This window comes from Onthophagus taurus, chromosome 6 (assembly GCF_036711975.1).
Source record: "Onthophagus taurus isolate NC chromosome 6, IU_Otau_3.0, whole genome shotgun sequence".
NCBI lineage: Eukaryota > Metazoa > Arthropoda > Insecta > Coleoptera > Scarabaeidae > Onthophagus > Onthophagus taurus.
This window is the reverse complement of record NC_091971.1, coordinates 29665362-29691682: the sequence shown is the minus strand read 5'-3', so window position 1 is coordinate 29691682 and position 26321 is coordinate 29665362. Positions and strand designations below refer to the sequence as shown.

General features: G+C 33.2%; 1 protein-coding gene across 2 annotated transcripts; it reads right to left on the bottom strand.

Moving 5' to 3' along the window:
- Nucleotides 1-2711: 2711 nt before the first annotated feature.
- LOC111422571 (cytochrome P450 4d2-like) lies at nt 2712-26265 on the bottom strand. 2 transcript variants are annotated; one of them, XM_071196383.1, is made up of 6 exons: nt 25915-26265; nt 4149-4346; nt 3914-4099; nt 3420-3859; nt 3009-3363; nt 2712-2947 (listed from the first exon to the last, which is right to left on the bottom strand). In XM_071196383.1, exons 1-6 carry the CDS (start codon nt 26075-26077, stop codon nt 2781-2783), a joined length of 1509 nt encoding a protein of 502 aa, XP_071052484.1. In that variant the 5' UTR covers nt 26078-26265; the 3' UTR covers nt 2712-2780. The 2 variants fall into 2 exon arrangements, with proteins under 2 accessions (XP_071052484.1, XP_071052485.1); XM_071196384.1 differs by lacking the exon at nt 25915-26265 and adding an exon at nt 5247-5602.
- Nucleotides 26266-26321: the final 56 nt, after the last annotated feature.

Sequence of the window (26321 nt, the reverse complement as noted above, 5' to 3'; positions counted from 1 at the left end):
CATTAATTATGTGTAATAGTTTTGTAATCGCCCGTTTTGTTAGAAGTTTCAATGTTTCTCCATTCATTAGGTCATAGCCTGATCATACTGATTTCTTCATTTAGTTTTTGTATTTCATAATACAGTTCTTTCTTTCTTACACATGGTATATTACTCTGCTAATCACTTAGAATTATGCTAGGAACACTATTTAGCATTGTTGTTGGACTGTCTGATGTAAAAGTTTCTTTCAGATGTTCAGCAAACAAATTAACTCTTAGCTCAATTTCCATTATTATTTCGAATTGGAGGTGTATGTGTTTTTGGAACTTTAAACTTTCTTGTTGCCTTCCACAGAGAATAATCAGCACTGGCATCGTCAGTAAGGTCTTTTAAGTAATTTTGAATATTGTTTTCTTTGTGGATATTTGTTAATGCTCTTAATTCGGCTGTTATTTTATTTAATTTAGTTTTATCACTAGGAATTCTATTGGTTTGCCATTTCTTTCTTGCTTTCTGTTTTTCTGCAATTTTGTCTCCAATGAATTTAGGATAAGTATTAGATTTAGGTTTTGGTGTTAAAATTGGTGTTGAGGCCCAGGCTGCGTTTTGTATGTCTTTTAATAACTTTTCTACTTCATTGTCCCCCAAGACATATGTTTTGTATTAAAGTCTCCTCCAAGAATAAATTTGTTTTCAAGATGTAGTAGAATTTCCTGACAATCTTCTCTTTGAGATTCTCGGTGGTATGTACGTTACTGCTATAGATATTAAGCCATTAGCAATTTGAACTTTTACCACTGTAGTTTGGTGTTGTTCAATACTAATTGTATTGTTCAAATAGTAGCCTCATTCCTTTTAATAATAATTGCACTTCCACCTTGAGCCGCATTACTCGGGTGAATTGTGAGATAAATATTGTAATGATTGATGTTTAGATACGATTCCTATGTAAAGTGAGTTTCGGAGTTAAGATATAAATCAATATTGTTTTCTTGAAGTATTATTGGTAGTGAGTTTTGATGCTGTCGAAGACCATTCGAATTCCACAGCATTATTTTTAGTTGCTGCTTTTTAGACATTTTGATTTCTTTTTTGAATCGCTCCTTAGTTTAAATTGCTTTCAATGAAATCTAGAAGTTTTTATTGTTTCTTCTTGTTGAAGTATTTTTTCCTGTATTAGATCTAATTTATTGTCAGCCTTCTTATCGATTAATGTACTTACAGTTTTCTCTGCAGTTTCACTACTCGTTTTTTCGGCATACCAGACGCCTGGCTTTATTTTATTTTAATTTACTGTTTTCTTATTCCTGATGGCTTGTAGTTCCTTAATCACAATGCATCCTCGGTAGTTTGATGATTTTCTCCACAGTTGAAACATTTAGCCGGAATTTCTTTGGCTTTAGTGTATTCGCTGGTCCAGTGTTCACCAGCACATTTAACACATCTCGGATTTTTGAGCTTTGGTGTGGCTCCAAGTAACTCCAGGAACTCGCAATCGAATCATAAGCCAGTTTGAAATCTACGACGACGAGTAAAAACGTATAAACGTTTTAACGTAAAACGTTTAGTATTTGTTTAAATTCACGTTTGAAGCCCGCTTGGTATTCGCCAATTATATTTTCTTCAAGTGGTAGGCGTTGATAAATGATGTACAGAAGAAATATTCCCCGGTAAATAGCAGATTTTCAAAATGCATGGATACATTTTATGAGTTCACCAAATAATTTATAGATTTTTTAGTTTTTTTTTTGCCTTGTTATTCTTTTGGCCATTGGTTGTTGGTTCGACATCTTCTGGTGTTGGGGGGCTGTCCTTTCTTCCTCCTCAGTGCATCTTGTCTGATTTCATAATCCTCTTGTACTGCAAGCAGTGTGCAAAATTATTTCAAAATGTCTTAATTTTTGAGGGTCCGTTTCTATTTATAGTTTCGTCACTACAAATATTTGTTCTTTAATTTTTGCAAATGAGGTCTTTCCCATTTTCTCTTTCCCTGCTTCTGGACATTTTTACCGTTTATTTCTGGCGTTCTCAAATTCTGTTCTTCTTTCTCTTGTTCTTCTTGCTATATATATCATTTCTATGAATATTTCGCCATTGCTGCTTCCTCAATTGCTAATTTAATTGCTTTCCAGTGATCCTCTACTAGTTGATATGGTAGCTTTAATTTCTCAACGTCATTTTTTTCCTTTCCCGCAATTATCGTTGTTTCCAGATATCCCGCATCAGAATATAATTTGAGCTAGCTGGTAGTCAGATCCGCAGCACGCTCTTCTTCTTGACTTAACGTTAATATGCTACTAGCTGCTTTTACATTATTATCTTTGATTCTTATAATTATCTTTAATTCGCCGTACCACCATCCCATTTCACTACTACGAGGAGTCCGACCTGCCCACCCTGTTAGTCCACGGATGGTATTTTATAACGCCCCTATAGAGGTTTTCAAGATCATTGTTGCAAGAGTCTCTTCTTCATATTCTCGAACAATTCTTATGAAAGAAGAAACATCGAAACAAACACCACCTTATGATTAATTTCGGCTACCTTTATTCCTGTCTAGAATGTAGAACGCCGTCTTCCTTATCACTGATTTATTATCCAGTTTGCATTTCGGCTTAATTGAAATAATTGTCTCTTACCTTGAAACGATTAAGGTTTCGTCTTGCAAGCTAAAAATGTGAAAGTAGATGTAATTCGGGTGATTTATGATGATTAAAAATCGATTTCTATATTATAATACATAATTTTATTTGGTGATTACAATAAATCCAGATAAACTTTAAGCTTTCAAAACTTATTTACTCCAGTTTGCGTTTCCTAATACTCATTTTCACTCCGTTATTAGATTTCAATATGCTTTCGACTGTGAGTTGAACTTGATGTCTAGGTTTTGTCTCAAACAACTCGAAATGACGAAGAATTTTTGATACGGTTGCTTTTATCTCTAGCATAGCGAACTTTTGACCTATTCATTAAAAGAAAATTAGTTTATTATCCACTCAAAACGATCGATATTTTTTTGTTACCAATGCAGTTTCTTGTCCCGGCGCTAAAAGGAATGTAAGCATATGGATTTTGATTGCTTATCGTATTCTCAGACTTAAATCTATCCGGCTTGAACGTTAAAGGGTCTGGAAAGAAATCGGGGTTTCTATGTACTCCGTAAATAAAAACGTTTATCATCGTTCCTTTTGGAATTATTTTATTATCGTATTCGACGTCGTTAATAGCTTGTCGCCCAATTAGAGGAACAGGGGGGTACAAGCGAAGCGATTCTTTAATAACGGATTCCAAATATTTCATACTTTGTAGGTCACGATAACAAATCGGTCTATTCCAATCATTATTATAAATTTCTTTTAGTTCATCAATAACTTTTTGCTAAAATATAAAAATTAATTCCAAAATGAAAGTTAATTTATAATTCGACATAATACCTGAATTTCTTGATGATTTGATAAACAGTATAAAGTAAAAGTAATCGCAGAAGAAGTCGTATCATGCCCAGCAAACATGAAAGTATCGACTTCTTCACGAATACATACATCGGGAATTGGTTTTCCATCAACTTTCGACTTTAAAAGTATATCGAGAAAAGTTAATCGTTTTTTAATTCCAAAATCGTCGATATCATCTTGGACTTTTTCGTTTTCTAGTAAAGATTTTCGATTTTGAATAACTCCCATTGAAAAATTATGCAACACTTTTAAACTACGCAATTCCAAATAGTAATTATAAGTGAATTTGTATAAAGTTTCAAACATTTGTATCGGTGAAAATCCACGTTCGATCACGATTCGAGCCATCTCTTTAACACTTTTAACGTATTTTGAGTTGGATTCAAGCTGGGCGTTTATACAAGTTCCCATTGATGATTCTAAAAATGTGCATAATTATTTTGTTTCATTAACGAATTTGTTTCATTTTGCACCGCAAATAACATCTAAAGCACATAATTGTATAAAAGGATAAATATCCACATCAGGTTTATCAATATTTTTCGAAAGTTTTTCGATTAAAATATCAGTAGTTGAATTAAAAACGTCCATAAACTGTTCTAATATTTGAAAGTGAAAAGCTGGTGTTAAAGTTTTTCGGTATTTTCTCCATTTCTCACCTATTTTAAAGACAGTTAAGTGTAGAATAAAATGAATTGTAATATTTACCTGTACTCGTTAACAGTCCGGTTCCTAACCATCGATTAAAGTAATCGTAAGTAGCTGATTTATCGATAATCGAATTTGAACTTAAAAGAAATTCAAGTGATTTAGAATCGCCCATCATAACATTTGGTTCGATCGCAAAATATAAACGAAAAGTTTTCCCAAATTTTTTTTCCATTTCTAACATAGCTGGGATGATTTCTGGAAGCAAATAAATGACAAATTTGTATTATATACATGGAAAACATATTATTGGGGATTAATGATTCGTTAAAAAAAATAAAAACTTTAAATTAATCATGCAACGTTATGGAATCAAATAGAAATAGAAATCGTAACTGTATTTGGCTATGCGATAACCGGTAATAAGTCATTAGCTCGTTGTTTATATTGTGCTTAAAAAGAGGCAGACATTATATATGCTAATTGGTCAACATGTCCACAAAATCTGTAGCCCTAAAAATCTCTTAATTCAATCATATTGCGAATTATGTACACAAAGAGTAAAGAATAATAAATAAAATAGAATAGTTAGAACAATACTAATTCCCACTTGTTTGGGGAAGAGAATGCTTGTGTAACTAGGTGATCTACTAAAGTTATATACCACTCTATAGAGAAAAAAAATTCCTATAGCTTCTATGGTCTCAGAGTTTTGTCTGTATCATATAAAAAAGTTATGACGCCGTAAATATTTGCATACGGCAATTACACCCGGTTTTCGCAGTTTTTGCGTAAGAAAATGCTTGTGCAACCATCTACGTCTACTAAAAGATAACTTTTCCGGAAAATTTCCTATATGTTCTATATAGTTTTACAGTTTTGACAGTATCACATAAGAATATTATTTAATGCGCTCCAAACACACCTATGCGAAGTTAGTCCCCAATTTTTCTAGCCCCCAATTAGATAGGATTTTACATGTATAGTATTTTGATTATAACAAGAGAACCAGTCAACCGATTTCGATAAACAATGTCTCATTCGAAAGCTTAATCCTTGGCCAATACGAAAGTGGAAATGCCCGATTCGAAATCTCTCTCGAATTCCGCTAAAACGCCAAAATAATGCGAAGGTACACGAAAATAACACAAAAATGACCTTTTTTAGGTGGCGATAACTCGTAGACGATGTACCCGATGATCAAGATCTATACGTCATTCGATTCGTCATAGTTTCTTCTATCGAAATCACAAACTGCCCAATTTCAATTCTCTCCCGTTAACCTTGTACAGCCCACGGAATGACACCGTGTTCGGCTCGTTGTTTACGCACTTATGAACGCCCGAAAGTCTAGCCCCCAATATAAAAAAATTAATTTAAACTAAATCGACTATAATAAGAGAACGGTTTGACGGATTTTAATGTTTTATATGTCAATCGATAGCTTTCGCCTGGCTGAATGCAGTTGTCGAAATGCTCGATTCGAAGTATTTAAGAATTCTGATTAAAACACAAAAAGCGAATTAATAAAACACATCAATTATCTCCTTAACTAATTGACCAATTTTAGTCATCAACATATCGATCGAAAGTATGATCTACAATAAATGCGAAGATGGAAATGCCCAATTTCAAAATTTAGTAATTACCTGCGTACGGCTATTGAAATGACGCCGCGAATCTAACGACTAGAAGTCGAGCCCCCAATGTAAAAAAATTAATTTAAACTAAATCGACTATAATAAGAGAACGGTTTGACGGATTTTAATGTTTTATATTTCAATCGATAGCTTTCGCCTGGCTGAATGCAGTTGTCGAAATGCCCGATTTCAAATTTACGGCTGTTGAAATGACCACGCGAATCTGCCGACTGGAAGTCTAGCCCCCAATAAGAAAAAATTAATTTGATTAAATTCGCTATAACTAAAGTACGGTTTGACCAATTTTAATGTTTTATATCTCAAACGAAAGCATGCGTCTGGCTGAATAATTATGTCGAAATTTCCGATACGAAATATTTAAGGATTTTGAATAAAACACAAAAAATTAATTAATCAAATAAGTAAATTATCTCCTTTATTAATTGACCAATTATAGTCAACATCATCTCGATCAAAAGAACGATTAAAGGTGAATGCAATGATGTAAATGTCCGTCAAACCGTTCTCTTATTATAGTCGATTTAGTTTAATTTAATTTTTTTATATTGGGGGCTAGACTTTCGGGCGTTCATAAGTGCGTAAACAACGAGCCGAACACGGTGTCATTCCGAGGGCTGTACAAGGTTAACGGGAGAGAATTGAAATCGGGCATTTTGTGATTTCGATAGAAGAAACTATGACGAATCGAATGACGTATAGATCTTGATCATCGGGTACATCGTTTACGAGTTATCACCACTTAAAAAAGTTCATTTTTCTGTTATTTTCGTGTACCTTCGCATTATTTTGGCGTTTTAGCGGAATTCGAGAGAGATTTCGAATCGGGCATTTCCACTTTCGTATTGGCCAAGGATTAAGCTTTCGAATGAGACATTGTTTGTCGAAATCGGTTGACTGGTTCTCTTGTTATAATCAAAATACTATACATGTAAAATCCTATCTAATTGGGGGCTAACTTCGCATAGGTCATTAGATTTAATGGAATTGTAAATTAAAGAGAAACAGAAATAAGCTATACGGGGAGAAGAAGGTTCCGACAGGAGGGTTGCGACAGTACGTCGCGCCTTTATCTTACCTAAATAAAGAAATAAGGCGCGACGTCCTGTCTGGGACGCACCATCTGTTCCGATTGGACGGAACCCCCGTCACCCCACAGAGCTTATTTGTGTTTCTCTTTAATTTATAATTCCATTAAATCGCTCTTAAAACGTTAGGGAACTCTAATTTTGAAAAACTGATAACGGAATCCGACAATCGACATTATTTGACATATTTTGGTCAAATCCGCGAGGAAATCCACCCAGTCGTTTTCGACATAACGGCGTCTTACTAAACCGCGATTTTCCGCGAAACTGTGTGGAACATCGAAAAAATAAAATATGCCACTCATTAAGAACACATCAGGCTACCACCTGTTCAAAATTAAAATGTTTTCGTTAGATAGTTTTCGAGAAAAAAAATGGCAAAGTTGACAAAGTTGCCGGTACCGTAAAAAATCGGATACTTTTTTCATTTAACTCGCGAAAAAAGAAAACCGTGAATCCAAAAATTTTCAAATTAACATAATTATATTACGTAGAAATGTTCAGTGATTACAACAAACTTTGTCGCAATTTTTTTTATCGAGCGGTTGCGAAGATATCGATCTCTAAAATGAGGGGCCTTGACTTTTTGCACGGATAGTAGTAAAGTACATAAAAAACCACAGCTGTTACATACGATACGCATATAATATTGAAAAGTGTGTCATACGTGATGATAGAAGGACAAAAAATGAACTCAGATGATTAAATGGAACGCGATTTCTAAAAATGATGTGATGTCACGTTTAACCTTTCTACTTAGGTACCTATATTTGCTAACCTACATTTTATATTATTTTACTTAAATATTTTGTTTGCAAGTTTTAGTTAAATTCAAAGATAAAAAGAAACAACAGCAAATAAAATTAAGAGGAGTAGCTTACACTCAACTTTCTTATTCTGTTTAGTATAAATTATTTATGTTGCATTAATTTTTTTGTCTCTGATCTTTCCCGCAAACATTATTAGGAGTTGACTAATTTTGTTCAACTATATTTCGAGAAAAGAATGTGGTCACTAAGACTGACCCATGTTTTCAATTGTCGCAAATAAAATTATCGTCAGATTAAGGGAAGAAGTTTCAAAAGATTATGATAAAGTTCTCTAATGCTCTCTAATCTGAGAGCTCAACCAATCGATATTCAGAGTCAGACAGATTCAAAGATCAAAACTTGCATATAACAGCCATTTGGGACATCAGAAGTATGTGCGATGCCGTAAAGATACATAACATAATCAAAGAAATGTATAAACGTATAAACACACTATACATTATGAATGCGAGAAATAAGTCTAAAAATAAAATCTGACGTAAACGCGGAAGAATTGACCATCTTTTTCATGTGTACACCGTTGGAAATTGCATCATCATTGATGAGTGATGGTCCAAATAGCCCCAGTGATTACATGAACTGTGTAAAATCGAATGTTAACTAGTTTGTACTGTTTTCTACGAATGAATTAGAGATATTTAAAAGAATTTAAATTAAGATTATTATGGTATGCCAACGAGCATTTTAAAATTTATTGCTTATATCATTGTTGAACCATTAAATATTGTTATTAACAAATGTTTTCAACAGTTCATTTTCCGTAATGACCTAAAAATTGCAAGAATATCTCCCATATACAAGAAAGGTGATGTAAATGATCCTAACAATTTTCGGCCAATAGCTATTTTACCAACAATGTCAAAACTTTTTGAGCATCTGCTGAAATCGCGTCTTCTTGACTGTTTGTACAAGCAAGATGTTTTCAGTAAACATCAATATGGCTATGTAAGAAAATCCTCCACGACTAAAGCTCTAATTGATCTACATGAGCAAATCATTAATGAATCAAAAAAAATGTCGGCACTAATGTTGAACCTTACAAAGGCATTTGATTGTGCCAATCATAAGATACTGTTAGAGAAATTGGAATATTATGGCATCAGACACCCCACGATAACTGTGTTTCAATCGTACCTAGAACATCGAAGACAGGTGGTCCAAGTTGGTAATAATAGATCGACCATGAGAAAGGTGGAAATCGGTGTACCGCAGGGATCCATCTTGGGACCAATTTTATTCCTTTTATATGTGAACGATCTTCCGGAAACTCTGAAAATGTGTAAGACGATAATGTACGCAGATGACACAACATTGATAAATATATCTAGTACAGTTGAAGAGCTACACCAATATGAAGGTTTCAGTCAAAAGGTTGCATCAGATTGGTTTAACACGAAGAAACTTAAGCTGAATGAAAATAAGACACAAAAGATTGATTTTAGTACTAAAACAAATAATAACGTCTCGGCAGTTAAGTTACTGGGGCTGAAGTTTGAAAACTCTTTGAAATGGAATCTACAGGTGGACGTAATAGGAAAGAAACTTAGCTCAGTAGTTTACCAACTTAGAACACTTATTAGCCAACAGTTTTGCAAACAATGATGGTGGTATATTACTCGAATTTCCAGAGTGTGATGTCATATAGCATTCTATTTTGGGGAAGTTCACCAGGAGCCGAGCGTTTCCTCTTAATTCAGAAAAAAAGAAGTAAGAACGCTATTCAAAGCTAATCAACTAGAAAGTTGTAGGCCACTTTTTATAAAATCAAAAATAATGTCCGTTTACTCGTTGTACATTTATAAATGTTTTATGTTCATAACAGATAATCTGAATGGTATATTATGCCGAGAGGAGTTATATAACTACAGTACGAGAAATCATAAATAGTTACAAATCCCTTACCATAGACTGTTGACATGCCAACAATTTGTTTAGTACTAAGGAATAAGATTTTATAATAAATTGCGGGACGACACAAAATCCCTTTCACGAGAACAATTTAAACATGTCCTAAAATTACATTTTAGCAGCAACCCGTACTATTCCATATATTAATTCACGGATACGCCGTACATTTTGTAATTGTCATTTATTGAAATTGTAAACATACTCTTGACGACCTGTAACTTTATGTTTTTTGTTGGGAATAAATTATTATTATTGTTAAAAAATAACAAAGATACAGTAAATAGAAATGCAAACAGAGCACACATAGAGGTCACCAAAAGGGGTTGAGTCAATGTACCTGCAAATAGGCGTATTGTTTTTCATAAACCCCTCAACAACTAAAAAAAAAATTAATAACAATAATAAAAATTAATGACAATGAATATACATATAAGAATGTATTCATCGTAAATACCAAACAAAAACTAAATAAAATGAAATTATAGTAAACCCGCAAAAATTGTAACTAATTTTCATACAAAACAAACACAAAAAGAATATATATACAAAACAATATTTAATTCCAAAGAGGTAAATAACAAGATTAAACCGTAAAGAATAATGGAAAAGAAAAGGCATACTAATCAGCCCGTCGCTGAATCAAGTATATCTTAAAAGCTGTCTTAAAGCCATGCTCACTTCGCTGCAAAATGCTCAATGGGATGCTATTATAAACACTGCAAATAACATAAAAAAATGAACGTTTAAATAGTTGCATACGGTATCTAGGAATGGAAAGCCTAAAACGATATCTAACATTAATGTAATGTCATAAAATTAATCTATGAAAAAAGCAAGCAAAATATAAATTTCTACGTTGTAACATGTTCAATCAGTTAGCCCAAAAAAGCGTATGTGAAATCCTGTCTCTTCTTCTTATTCCATATACAATGCGATCAAGAAAGCCGGTCCGCTAAAAACTACTTTCCCAAGCGCGTGATGCCAATACTTACTGCCCTCGTCACAGCGGTCACACCCTCCTTCTACTTGTTTTAATAGTGGTGGGGAAATGGGAGGAAACTTTTAGTTTACTAAACATAACCTTAAAAACTCACACGCACAAAATTAAAAATGTTACTGTCGTTTAACAAAATTCGAAATAAATTCTCTCTGGAGTTAGATTGGTGGATGTAAATTTAAATTATGACGAAAATAATTAAAAAGGATTAATTAATAAAAAGAAAACCCTTTAAACTATTCTTTTGTAATTAATTTATTTCATAAATCAAAAAAAGATCTTTTATTTTATTATAAAAATAAAGGTTTAGAAGTTTTATTTATTATAAAACGAATTCAAAATGTTGACCATTCTTTTCTAAACATAAAGTGATTCTTCTTTTCATATTATCGAAGACCTGTACAAGTTGCTCTGCAGTTATTTGTTGAACATTGTGTCGTATTGCATCTTCCAATTCTTCTATGGTCTGTAAACGGTTTTTGTAGACAGAATTTTTGAAATGACCGAATAAAAAGAAATTTAGTGGGGTTAGATCGGATGAGTGAGGTGGCCAACATCCTCTACCGATTACTCAATCATCATAAAATTCATGAAGGAATCTTTTGTTTGTTCGTGCAGTTGCATTGTCATTATTCAATGAATTATTGTAACAAACCACTTTGACAACTTTCCTAATGTCACGACATAAGGTAATTCACTACATTTTCCAGGTATGTCTCCCTAAATTCCTCTACACAAAGACTTGTTGAATATTTTCATACCCCATTTTGATCTTTTACTCCATTTCGAAGATAAGATTGGAGAACAAACTTTGAAACTTGTCTTCTTCTAAGGTGACCGGCATGATTTAACCTAAAAATAATCAACGAAATTTATACCAAACCAATTTAAAATAAAATAATTATTTACCTTAGAGAAAAATCACAATCGAACTTTGTCTTAATAAAGACAGATAATATTAAATAAAACCGCAATAAATTCATAATGAAATATTGAAAACACCAAACGTCAAAACCAAGAACACGACTCTGAGCTCTGAGCTCAGCTGATCGAAACCATTAAAACTAAAAATCGATATCACCTCGTCGACCAATAAGAACGTTGAAAATTAAAAACAAGTAGAGATGGGAGGAGGCTGTGATGAGGACAGTAAGTATTGGTATCAAGCGCTTGGGAAAGTAGTTTTTAGCGGACCGGCTTTTTTGATCTCTCGGTATAAATCTCAGACAAGCGTTTTGTAGACGTTGAATTCGAAGGGTAACATCAAGACAAGAATCATAAATTACGTCACAGTAGTTGAATAAGGACAATACAATTGAATCACAAAGTTGAATTCTTAAACGTTGATTCAACCAGTTGCGATTACCGTAGAGTAGTCGCACGGCAGCATAAGCTCGCTTAAGTAAATTAGATACATGTGCACGAAATCTAAGTGATGAATCGATGGTAACGCCCAAGCTCTTTGCCTCGTCGCTGAACTGTGAACACGGGCAACAGCACTCTGATTCCCAAAAATCATAATGGATGACTTATTCGGATTAATATTTAGGCACAGTTTGGAAGCACGACGAATCAATTTGTCTAAATCATAATTAATATAATTCTGAGCAGTATGCGCTTGAGTAGGATCAAAGACAGATCCCTGAGGAACGCCAGACAACACAACAGCCTCATCAGACCAGTCATTATCAAAAGAAACTCTCTGTCTGCGATTCATTAAGTAATATTCAAAAGAAGCATAGGCATTGCGCGATAGACCGGCATGTCATCGAATGCCTTGGAAAAAGTCAAGCACAACAAGAACCGTGACTCTGCCAATTTCCTCTGATAATAGTATAGCGCCACAATATTTATACAACAGCAGAAAAAATAAATGCAAGGAGATTTGCACGACTAGTAAAAAGATTTTTGTATTAGTGAGGACGGCAAACAATTTGAGGATTTAGTTTTAAGAAAAGAATGCAATAAAATTAACAATAAATAAATTAATAATGTCTTTTGTTTAATTTTGTCTTTAGGTAAACTATGATTAAAATGGCAAATGTTATAACATTTTGGAATCTTGAGTATACAAGCCATCTTTTAAAATTATTTGCCAAGGGTGCCGTACTACACCTTTTTTTAGAAATTGTGTTTCAAACTTAATACAGATAAATTTTTTTAAACTAATATTTTTTTCGCAAAACTAACGACTTTTGTTGTGTGATTTGTGTCTTCTATAGTAGCATGGTAAATAAGGATTACATTATTAAAAAATACGCATATGAAATCTGAAATTCCTAGACTTTACTCACTACCCAAAATTCATAAAGATACCACCTATTATTTCCTTTAGTTAACGCTCCTACTTCAAAGTTAGCTAATTTTATATTTAACGTTTTCAAGCTTATTGACTTACAGCCTAAATTTTTCAATTCTAATTCATTACAATTCATTCAAAATATCAGGAATATTGAAGTTAACAATAAAATCATTATTTCCTTTGATGTCACAAACCTTTATTCAAATATTCTTATAGAATACACGCTTCACTTAACATCACATATTTTTGACAAATTTTCTAACAACAATACTATAACGAAGCATTTGAATATAATTTTGAGACATGTTGTTACACAAAACTACTGCTGTTTTGATAACAACTGCTATAAGATTACTGAAGGCCTTCCCATGGGTATATCACTCTCAGGACTTTATCTGAAATATTCCTCGACCACATTGAAAATACTTTCATTATCAATGATTGCAACCCTTTTAAATAACACATAACCACTTGGGTTAGGTATGTTGACGATTTTTTGCATAGAGACGATCTTTCGTCTCTTGAGCTCTTCCATAACTACATCAATCAGCTTCACTCTAATCTGAATTTTACTTTAGAATTAGAAAAAAAGAAATCACTTAATTTTCTCGATTTACATCTTAGGAATTTGAACAATAAGATCAGTTATGACATCTTTCGTAAACCAACTAATGTTCCTACTATAATCTCATATGATTTTTCTCATCCATTGCCCCATAAATTGGCAAATTTCCGATTTTTATTCAATAAAGCACATTTTTGAAAAATGCGGAGTTTATTCTGTAGAAATTTTAGAACTGCAATGGGATATACATAGGGCAAACGGGAAGAAAATTAGGTATACGAATACATGAACACAAGAATAAAATTAACTCAAACGTTTATAGACATCATATTGACACCGGACCACAGAATAACCAGAAATGACAGTGAGCCTGTCTAGACAAAATCGGGCCTTGTGAATCGCTATTTTATTGGAGTTTATTTTGAGCTAATATCACGTCGGTTTATTATTTACTACGAGCCCTAACAACTATATATTGGGACATAATAGAATTTATATGTAATTAACAATAATTAAACAGATTATTTTGTTTTACAATTTTCAAATTAATATCATTTAATTAGACAATTAACAACAATTTTATCTAATGAACAACACAAAAACAAAATACGTATCCTATTACTTCTAATTAAACTAGAAAAATGTAAATTTTGCCTGACAACTAAATATTGGGACATCAGTAACATCAGTAACATCGCCCTTAGATTTTATAACCGCTCGAATTCGGTTGGGCATTGAATTCACTAAGGTTCTACACTGTTCAGGAGTAAATCCATCCCAAATTTGCTTTATTTTAGCTTTAAGTTCTGGCAATGTCCGTTGTGGGTTGTTCCTCAAAGTTTGTTTCATTTTGTGCCACACTGTGTCAATTACATTCAGATCTGGACTGTTGGTAGACCAATACAGAACATTAATATTTTGATCGCCAACCACTTTTTTGTAGTTTTGGCCGTATGACAAGCCGCTCCATCCTGCTGAAATATGTAATTTTCGCCAACATTTAACTGCACGATACTTGGTAGTATGCTGTTTTGTAGTATTTGTTGATATTTTGCGGCGTTCACGGTGCCATCAATAAATTCAAAGCATCCTTATCCTGAAGCTGTCATATAGCCCCAAATGATACTCCCTTCGGAAATTTTACACAACGTTTTGAACAATCTTTATGAAATGCTTCATGTTTATTGCAAATTTCGATTCATCGCTGAATATTATCCTGGAGAAGTCTTCTGCTGACCAAGACAGTTTAGATTTTGCCCATGTGAGCCTGGCTTTCTGTTGTTTTTCTGTTAACAGTGGTTCTTCTTTTGCTTATAAAACAACAATTTTCTAAAAGCGACATTTTTTAATTATTGCTTGTAAGTAAACCTCGTAAATCTTTAATCCACTTTTAAGAATCCATTTGCGACAGCATTCCCTTGATATATTTAATCCAGTTTTATTATTCCATTCAGCGGTAACTTGTCTTAAAATATTTCTTCGTCTTTTTTTGCAGATTTGTACAAGTATTCTTTTATTTCTATCAGAAACTAACTTTGGACGACCTGAACTTTTACCCTTTTTTCTAATATTTGCCCAATTTCTTCATAATGTTTAATTACTTTCAACGCTATGCTTTTACGAATATTAAGTTCGTCTGCTTTTTCACGTATTGTTTTATTGTGGCAATAATTTTTAATCACTAATTCACGGATTTTTGACTCTGTACAGATACCACGCACCATTTTAATTAATAAATACAGATTTACTCAACAGCAACAATGTTACAAGCTTTAGAACAAACCGGCGTTTTAACATTTCATTTTACGTTATTTCCACAGTTTACTTAATCTTAATTTGTTCCATTTTTATGGAAGTTACTTTGTATTGTCCTAATTAAAGTAAATACACTCACGTAAATTTAACTAATCAACAACTTTATTGAAACTTCAAACAAAATATCAATATAATTCAGTTCAGCGTTTATACTTCTCGAAAAACACACCCGTTTGGTCCGTCTTTTCTCGCGATACACGTCTTTTTACCTCTGCCACGCACCAACTCTCATGTTCGACTCTCTCAATCTTGTTCAAACCTGTTCGTTTTTATCTAACGTTTCTATCTTTCTAACGTTCTCGGAACCTTTTCGAACGCGGGAATCACTCCATTGCCACCCCACGCTCCGCACTACCAACCCAAAATCTCCCGCACACAAAATATCCCTAACATAATATTATATTCTAGTCTTTGATTATATATAATATGGATTGAGCCAACGAGAGAGATAGTTTGCGCAAGGTGATCGAACCGAGATAGACATAGAAGCGTACTGCCATACAATGGGTGTACTGATAGAAGTGAGATAGATATAGAAGCGTACTGACATATAATATATCTATCTTTGTTACACTTTCACATTATCGCTTTCCATCTGCGTCTATTCACCTTGAGCAACATTTTTGTTAGTAGATATATTCAGTTAGCTCAATCCATATTATATATAATCAAAGATTCTAGTTTAATTAGAAGCAATAGGGTATGTATATTGTTTTTTGTGTTGTTCATTAGACAAAATTGTTGTTAATTATATAATCAAATGATATTAACCTTAAAAAATTATTAAAAGAAATTAAACTGTTTAATTATTGTTAATTATATACACATTTTATTTTGTCCCAATATATAGTTGTTAGGGCTCGTAATAAAAGTTTGACATATTGACTCCAACCTAAAATTTATTTATGAGATATACATAAGTTTATATAAGTACGTGTATCTCAAATAATTAAATACTGTTTCTTATCATTAACTGTTTGGGTAAATTACTAAAAACGTGTAATTCTGTCCTTACAGTTATCAATAACGATGGATTAAAAAATTTTATATTGCAATTCTACTTTTATATATAAATTGTGTATATATTATATTATTAAATAAAATAATAGCATAAATACAAAAAAAAATGCTGTGTATAAATAATTCTTTTACGATACAAATTAGAGCGTATAAACCTGTATTATAAACTCCTATAAAATGACTGAATCCGTGGAGCCATACAGGGCGCCAAAGCATCGAGGTCCCAAACTCGCCAATCTAAAACATCAAACGTTCCGACAAAGCTGTCAGTTCTGGTTATTCTGTGACCGGACATAATAAACCACAACAATGTCAAACTTATTCACCTTACATTGGTGAATAAGAAAGGTTCAAAAATGGACTTATTGGAGCAGTATGAGATTTACAAATTCAAGGGAAATAATGGTTATACACTGTTAAATGATCAAATTAATATTAATAAAATTTCAATAAAACAAAAACTTCTTTCTTGCTCTTTATTATAAAATATCCTCGGTACCGATTTCGGCTATTAATATAATTAGCCATCATCAGCCGAATCTACATATTTGAAAATCACACTAAAATATTTTTTTATAAATAAAATTAAAAACACTAAACTTACGGTCAATAAAATCTCTAACACCTATCAAAATTTGAATTCACGATCACATCAATTCGGCAATTTTTGTTAAAAAAAAAAGTCATATTCAGCAAAGCAAAAAAAGGAAAAATTAGACAAAGATTCTGAAATAAGAAAATATCGTTGAAAAAGCACTAAAAGGGAATATTATAAAAACTTACTTGAACTAATAAAAGCCCCGATTATAAAAATATAAAGAACGATCTAATCCCGTTAATAAAAAAAGCAGAAAAGCAGGATAATTCCAATATCTATCCACAGACAAATTACTGGAAGATTGTGAAGTCAAAAAAAACCAATGCTATCTATGTAAAAGCCGATAAAGGGGCTGGAACTGTCATTTTAGACAAAGAACAATACATAGAAAGGACGAATCAATTTATGCAGGACAATCACTATCTTAAATTGAATAAAAATCCCCTTGAGACAAGTATTAGAAAAACACGAGAACTCATTAATCACACGGGAACTTTGGTTGATTTCAACCCACACTTCAGCTCTTCAAGCAAAATAGTATCTTCTCAGTCTTTAGCACTTTATATATCCACATGAACCCCAAAATTCCCAGACTTTATGCTCTACCGAAGCTTCATACGGAAAATATGCCCATCAGGCCCATTACCTCCTTTAATAATTCACCCAATTCAAAATTAGCAAATTTTATGCTCAATATTTTCCAAAATCTAAATTTTAATTCATCTTTTTTAATTTCTAATTCAATGCAATTTATTTAAGAAGTTTAGAATGTAAACCTTGACAAAAAAAATTTTAATTTCGCAATAATAAAGCTTTAAATTTCCTAGACCTTAAATTGAACAATTTCGAAAACAGGATTGAGTTTGATATTTATAGAAAACCTACAGTTATTCCCTATGATTGAAATCACCCTTTGTCTCAAAAATTGGCTAATTTTAGATTTTTTATAAATAGAGCTTTTAAATATTCATTATCTGAATACAATAGAACTAAAGAATTAAACTATATTTTTAACGTTGCCAAACTTCATGATTTTCTTTTATCTATCATTAGAAATTTAATACATAAAATTAATGTTACTTTGGATCCACTTTATGCCAAAACACCTAATTCTAAAATATTTAACCCAATACCTTTCAGTCCCTTAGCTTTATCTACCAAAAAAGTTTTTTATTCTTACAATATTGCTTTATCCTTTGCTAATAATTCTTCACTTAACAATTTAACCTCTAATTATCATTTTAATGATAAAAATTTTTTTCTTCACTCGTTCAAAACTTATAGCTCTGTCCCGGGAGTTTTGGGAAGCCCTGTATAGGTCAAACGGGTCGTAAGCTGGGTAATAGATCAGCAGAGCATAAATATAAAAGTACCTCCAAAATATATAAACATATGATTGAAACGGGACACAAAATTGATTTTGAGAACGTAAAGGTATTGCATAAATGTGAGAGGGGTTTCAAGATGGACCTCTTAGAGGCTTTTGAAATAACTAAATATGCCAAAAATAAGGAGTATACGGTTTTAAATGATCAATTAGACTTAAAATTTATACCAGTCTTTAATGTACTTACAGATTTAAAAAATTAAAAAATTAAATTCGAATTCTTCACTTTCCCGCAACATGACAGACATGTTGTCATATAAGTTTTTTAATGCGCAGAATCCATCCTTCGTTCTTGTCTTTTTCGTGGTTGATTGATGTCGTGTCGCAAATATGTAATGTAGTTGTTTATCTGTAGTCATCCGGATTTTTAACATTAATAATTTTATTAGTTCAAGTAAGTTTTTATAATGTTCCCTTTTAGTGCTTTTTCAACGATATTTTCTTATTTCAAAATCTTTGTCAAATTTTTCCTTTTTTTTGCTTTGCTGAATATGACTATTTCTTTTAACAAAAATTGCCGAATTGATGTGATCGTGAATTTAAATTTTGATAGGTGTTAGAGATTTTATTGACCGTAAGTTTAGATGTTTTTAATTTTATTTTATAAAAAATTATTTTAGTGTGATTTTCAAATATGTAGATTCGGCTGATAATAAACAGCAAGAAAGAAGTTTTTGTTTTAAACTAAAATTAGAACTAAAACTAGAACTAACACTAGAAACTTTCGGGTTTGACCATTGTTTCTACTGGTAAACTATTATTTTTCGAGAAAGAATCCACAAGACCTTCAATGATCTACAAAAAATAAGTGAGAAGTTACTACGACTCCACCTCTCACTTTCCAATTGTATATCCGGAGAAGACTGGGACAAAGTGGAAATAATAGTTTACCAGTAGAAACAATCGTGATTAACAGATCGAATGTCCCACTAACGAAAGACGAAAGCTCTGTGCTCGCCAAAGGATTGAACTACGCAATCGCCCCGAAGAAGGTCCCAAAGGAGGAAATCATCTGCGAAGTGGAAGCAGCTGACCCAGGGATGCCTGCACTGAAAGCCGAAGAGATCCGACAAGAAGTTGCGAGAGTGCTGAAGTCAGCAAAACCACCAAAATCCAACTTGACAGTTGGTGAAAAGAAGGCACTCCGATCTATAAAAGAAAAGTCAGAAATCGTCGTATTACCAGCAGACAAGGGGAATGCTACCGTTGTTATGGACAGGAAAGAATACGACGACAAAATGATTAACCTACTGGACCCAGCTACCTACAGGAAGATCAAGAAGGACCCCACAGACAAAATCGTAAGAAAAAAAACGTAAAGTGAAGAAACTGATAAAACCCACAGGAATTCCAGCAGAACAGCAGAAAGGTTTGTTTGTGCAGGCGCCGGTACCACCAAGAATCTACGGACTACCGAAGATTCACAAACCAGACATCTCCCTCCGCCCTATCGTCAGCGCCATCAACTCCCCAACATACCAGCTGGCCAAACATCTTGCAAAGATTCTGTCTCCCTTTACAGGTAACAAGGAATCGTATGTCAGGGATTCTACACATTTTGTGGAATCGGTAAAAGGTGTAAAGCTGGATGCTGGGGATATGTTGGTAAGTTTCGATGTGGAATCCCTTTTTACTAGGGTAGCAATTAAGGATGCTGTAGAGGGCCTTTGCCGAAAACTCATTCCGGAGGGTTTACCAGAATACGTGCCAGATCTGGTGGAGTATTGCTTATCGTCGACGTATTTCAGCTGGAAAGGAGAATTTTACGAGCAGTTCGAAGGGGCAGCCATGGGATCTCCACTATCGCCAGTTATAGTTAATTTCTACATGGAATTATTCGAAGAGGACGCTTTGAAGAAGAGCCAGTGGAAACCAAAACTATGACTCCGATATGTGGATGACACGTTTGTGATATGGCAACATGGTCAAAAACGGCTCCAAGAGTTCTTGGATCACTTGAACTCTCAACATCCTATGATTAAGTTCATCATGGAAACAGAAACTGCCAAAAAACTACCTTTCCTAGATATGTTGGTCACCAGGACGACAAATGGTGATATAGAACTTGGTGTACCATGTTCACATCATCATCCCCAACAGAAGAGGTCCGTGATCCGTACATTATTTCAGCGAGCAGCGAGACTATGTGAAGGAGGGAACTTGAAGAAGGAGCAACACTTTCTACGGGGCGTGCTGCAGAAGAATGGATACACTTCGAGGGACATCAACCAGGCTATCAAGCAACGAAAGCAGAAAGAGGACACGGTAAGTACAAAACCACTTGGATTTATCTGTCTTCCCTATGTTTCAGGTGTAACGGAACAAATTGCTAGGCACCTCAAGAAGAACGACATCGTAGTGCGGTACGGCACGGTCAGCAAAATTCGGAACACACTCCCGATAGCCAAGGACAAACTAACTCCATTAAAAGGAGCGGGAGTCTACCGACTATCGTGTAGTTGTGGGAAGGTTTATGTTAGCCAAACTGGACGCAACGTCGAGTGCCGCATCAAGGAGCATGAGAGGGATGTAAGGCTGAACAAGATCCAGCAGTCGGCGGTTGCGAAACATTGCCATGCAGAGGGGCACCGAATAGACTTCGAACAAACAAAGGTGCTGGCTAGGGACAACAGATACTACCAAAGACCGACAAGAGAAGCCATAGAGATCCACCGACATAAAAATAACGTCAACAGAGAGGATGGCTGGGAGCTTAGCAGAACATGGAAGATGGTGGTGAATACGAAGACCTCTTCCCGCCTCACACCGAACGCGACGCAATTAGTTAATAATTGCTAAGCTTGTAATTAGCGTTAACTGATTATTAATTAGTTTTTCCGACTTATATATAGTTACCGTTTTTTGATCTTGTCACTTCGAACCAGTTTCTGAAGAAGGTTGCAACATGGCATCCGAAACGTCAAACCAAAAAAGACGAATGGCAAAACCCGAAAGTTTCTAGTTTTACGATTAGTTTAATTGACACCGGCCGTGAAAGTCTTCGTACTTATAAGTTTTTGTTTTATTGAAATTTTATTTCGACTATATTTAAGTATTTAAGAGAAATTTAATACAATATCTTATTAACTTTTGTAACAACATAAAATATTCTGTTTTTGTTTGAATTCTCGTGTCCGGTTTTGCTTTTTAGTCTCTTAGTTGCTCTCGTGCCCCATGCCGAGTCGTTTGTTCCGTTTTTTCAATTTAAAGTGTTTTTAATATATTTCTCCAAAATAATTTTATTACATATTATGTTCCCTTACATTAATTCTTTTACTACATTGTCCACTTTTGTAGTTTACGTAAGTAAATTATTTAATAGGAAACTTTCACAACCAAATGTTATTGAAGTCGTGTGATTTATTTTAAACTTTATGACAGTAAGTTGTAAATATATTACTTTTTCTACTTATTTTATATTCGAATACCTGTCATATGATATGTTTTTTAACGTAGATTCGGCTGATTTTGAATAGAATAGATGTCCAGGGTAGTGTGTTGGGTCCGTTGCTCTTTTAAATTTTTATTAATGCCGTCACCCATTGCATTTCTTGTAATTATCATGTACCTCCAAATTTACACTACGACAACTATTTTAATGATTTTAAGGAAGCAATTGCACGTCTTAATCATGATCTTTCTAATATTTTGGATTTGTTTAAACGTTATAGCCTTAAATTAAATAATGTCAAAACTCAAGCAATTGCGTTTGGCAGTCGACCTTTACTTGCGAAGCTTAATGATTTTTCACTCATTCACTAAATGCCTGAGGGTGACATTATTCAGCTGTCAGATACGGTTAGAAACCTTGGGATGGTTATAGATACCACAATGTGCTAGAAACCTCAAATTCAATCCGTCTGCAAAAAGGTTTCCACTCGCTGAAAAGTCTCCGTTGATTCCTTCCTCCCATAATCCGTAATCTTTGTTATTCTCTGATTTTCCCCCATATAGATTATGCTGATACGGTATATCCTGAGCTTTCGGTAAGACTGCGAAACAAACTGCATAGACTTCAAAACAACTGTATACGGTATATCTTTGATCTCGAGAGATCTAAATACATAACTCCATACCGTAATTATTTACAGATATTAAGCTGTCAGAACCGTAGATCATTTCGTATATTGACTATGTTATATAATGTTCTTCACAATCAAACACCAAGGTATCTGTACTGTATGTTTCAACGATTGTCGTCGCATAGTACTGAGATTTAGCATAAATCGTTTACTGTGCACGCGATAACCCTTTGGAATAGTCTGCCTACTGAAATTCGTAATATTAATCACTTTATAACATTTAAAAATCATCTAAAGCGTCATTTATTTGCTCTCGAAGTATGTTCCTGAGAACTTCTTCTGCCTTTTTCTTATCTTCTTCTTTTATTCTACCGACTTACATAATGCACCGTTTTAGTGTCCATAGATTTAATGTCGCAGCTTGCCATTTACTTAATCATAATCCCAATCTAAAGCTTCACGTACAATATGTGAAAAATGTGCTGGACACCCATCATTTTGTAGCCACATATTTTATCTTTCTTCCCTGCTCAAATCTACAAGTAACGTTGGTAAGACGTCATCCAAAAAATGTCGGTACTTTTCCCCATTCAGCATACTATCAATAAAGTAGGGATTAACCGACCAAAGTCGTTGATGTTCTACTTCACGCAACCATCTCGGTTTTTCAACGCTCCAATAGTGCATGTTATGTCTATTGACTTGTCCTTTGTTTGTAAAAGTAGACTTATCCGAGAATAGCACATTACCAAGGAAATTCACGTCCAACCGCATTCGTTCTTGTGCACATTGACAAAATATTAATGGATTTTCAAAATCACCCCAATAAAGCTGCTGATGCAATGAAATGTGGTATGGGTGATACTTGTTGCGCTTTAATATTCTTAAAATGGTGGTCTTCGATATTCCGGCGTCAATTGCAAGTCGTCGAGTATTAACTTGATGATTTACCTCAGCGCTAGCTAATACCGCAATTCCCTTTTCTTCCGTAGTTACAGTTGCTCGCCGAGTTCTCTTTCTTGATTCCACATTTCCAGTGTTAGTGAAATCGTTCACAATTCTGTAAAAGGTACTCGGGAAGGAGAGGTTTCGATCAGGAAAACGTTCTCGATACAAAGCTATACTATCAGCAACTTTTCTGCCACTTTCTCCATAAATAAAAATCATTTCGACTTTTTCTGCCACACTTAGAGTAACCATGATTTAATGACTTAGTTTAAACACTTTTCCTTAATGTAAAACGATGGAATGAATTCAGAATTTGTTGCCAAGCAGTTTTTATGCAAATTTAGTTTTACCTGTTATATTTTAAAACAATTCAACCAGTTTTTTATGCGTTATTCTACTATCAAATTGACAAAGGCGGAGAAATGTCGGGACCTCTTTCCAAAGGTACTTCCGACGAGCCCGGTCACGCGATGTACCTCTTTTGGATTTTTTTTGTTGAGCATTCTTAAATAGTATTCTAAGAATTAAGAACTAAAAACAATGTATCAATCTTACTTGTTATTGCTAGATTATAGACGTTAGTTAATTGTTTCTGAAGATGTTTACATTTTTTTCAAAAGATGTTTTACGGTTGTACTGGCAAAACCACACAGTAAATTTTTTTTATTTTTTTCTTGAATTACTTTACTTTTAACCAATTATCCACGTTGCAAGTGAAAAATATAAAAAAATTTCAAAAACAGATAAAAACTTCTAACTTGCTTTATTGTAATATATAAATCGGAACCGGTTTCGGAATCAACGTTTCATCATCAGCCGAAAGCTAACAAGAATTAAAAAAATAATTAAAAGCAAAAACTAATATTAAAATAGGACAACAACTTACTGTCAGAGAAACTAATAGGCGAGAAGAGAGAAGGTCAAACGGGTAGGAAATTGGAAACTAAGATTCGAGAACACAAAACTAAGGCTAACTCTAATATATTTAAACAACACATAGAAACAGGACATCAAATAAATTATAAAGAGGTCGAACTCCTATATTCCTGCAACAAAGGCTCAAAGCTTGATTTTTTGGAAATTTTAGAAATAACTAAAATTAAAAATGAAAATGAATATACACTTCATAACGAACAGCTTCAACTTTTTCAAAAACCTTTATTTTCATTTCTAAAGGGCTTTAACCTTAAAATTTAAAGCTTAAAGATTTTTCAAGTTTTTTTGTTTTCCGATTTCCTACTACACGTCCACTTTGCATGTCATCCAACGACAGTGTCTTCTTCTCTTTCCGCCAATATGGTTGTTTCGTAACACCGAATGCATTAAATAGGTTTGTGATTTTTCTCCAATTTTCGATGACCATCAGTCTCTAAATGCAAGTTTTTCTAAGCTTTTTCATATCATTTTATATTAATTTATAGGTATATATTTTTAGTGTTTCACAATTTTATAACAATCCACGTTTCGCACTTTTGTAACTTTAACTAAGATTTTAATTTCCATCGTTCAATTTAATTTAACTTTTATAACAACTTAAATTTTATTTTTGCGATTCGACTTTAAAAAAATATTTTTCTTTAACAACAAATGTCATCATTAAATAAATCTCTTCTCACCTATTAGTTTCTCTGAGAATAAGTTGTTGTCCTATTTTAATATTAGTTTTTGTTTTTAATTATTTTTTTAATTCTTATTAGCTTTCGGCTGATGATGGAACGTTGATTCCGAAACCGGTTCCGATTTATATATTACAATAAAGCAAGTTAGAAGTTTTTATCTGTTTTTGAAATTTTTTTATACTTTACTTTTGTCCAGTTTCAGATTTTACAATAAAATATATAGGGTGCCTTTTAAAAAATTGACCGTGATCTTCATATAACCTTGAAAATAAGGTCAAGGTCAAAAAATGTTATCATCGTAAGGTTTCCCCCTTCGCACAGAACAACTTTCATTAAAATTCTTTCTTTCTTAAATTTCGAAGCACGTTTTTGTTAGAAAGAAGTTCAGATTTGTAACAGAGTTCCGTTTTCTCTCGCTGTAAAACATGAAGTGCAAACAAACAAATTGACGGTAAATAATAGATAGATTTTCTCCTTTTTTTGTATGTTTTTATTAAAAAATGTTTTAACTTTTTATTTTTACTCCGCAGTTGTGTCCGAAGATGACAAAATTGTCGAAACACGTGTAACACATAAAATTAAATATATTTACGGTTTATCGTTTAAGGCCATCTAGCTTGGTTTTATTTTCCCTTATAACTTTCATTTGGTTCATTTTTATGTAAAATGAACCGTTTTCGAGATAATCGCTTATCTCACGTTAATTAGACCAGCCTGTATATAACAAGTAATATAAAAGTGGTTGTGTTTAGATTCTTTGTTATCATCGTATATGTCGAGTTATGATAATGGAAATGATACTAATGTTGTACTTAACGATGAAAAAAATTTTTATTTTATTTTTTGATTTCTACCGGTTTCGGCTTATATTGCCATTTTCAGGAAACCATAATATTATTTCTTCTTTCCTCTCCTCTTATCTTTCCCTAAATTAAATAAAAAACTATAAATTGGATTACACACATATTTTAGTTAAATAGAGACAGTGGATAACTTAATATAAAGTGTTAAAAATAATTAAATTAATGAGGTAATTCGTAACATAAACAAACATTTAAGGGTTACTAACTTTCTGCTGATGAAAAAGGTAAAGCATTTCCAACCAAAGGTAATGGTTTCGGTCCGGGAAATTGACTTAAATACCTTTCGTTTTTCACGTGGTAGTAATACCATATCACTAATAATACACCGGATGTAATTAATAAACAAACCGTTAACATTATCAGGATCATTTCTTTAATTAATTTAACAACAAGCAATATCAAATGTCTAACACGCAATGTTAAACGCTAAGAATAACTTTTTGAAAACTTGGGAATCCGAGATTAAAAAGGCAAGGTCAAGTTATCTGAAGTGGGTTTTAATCACTTTGGTCAAATCAGGTTATTAAATAGGGAAGCAAGCGGTAGATGGCAGAACTATATGGTAGAAATCTGCATTGTTTTTAGAAAAAAAAAAAAAAATAAAAATCAAAGG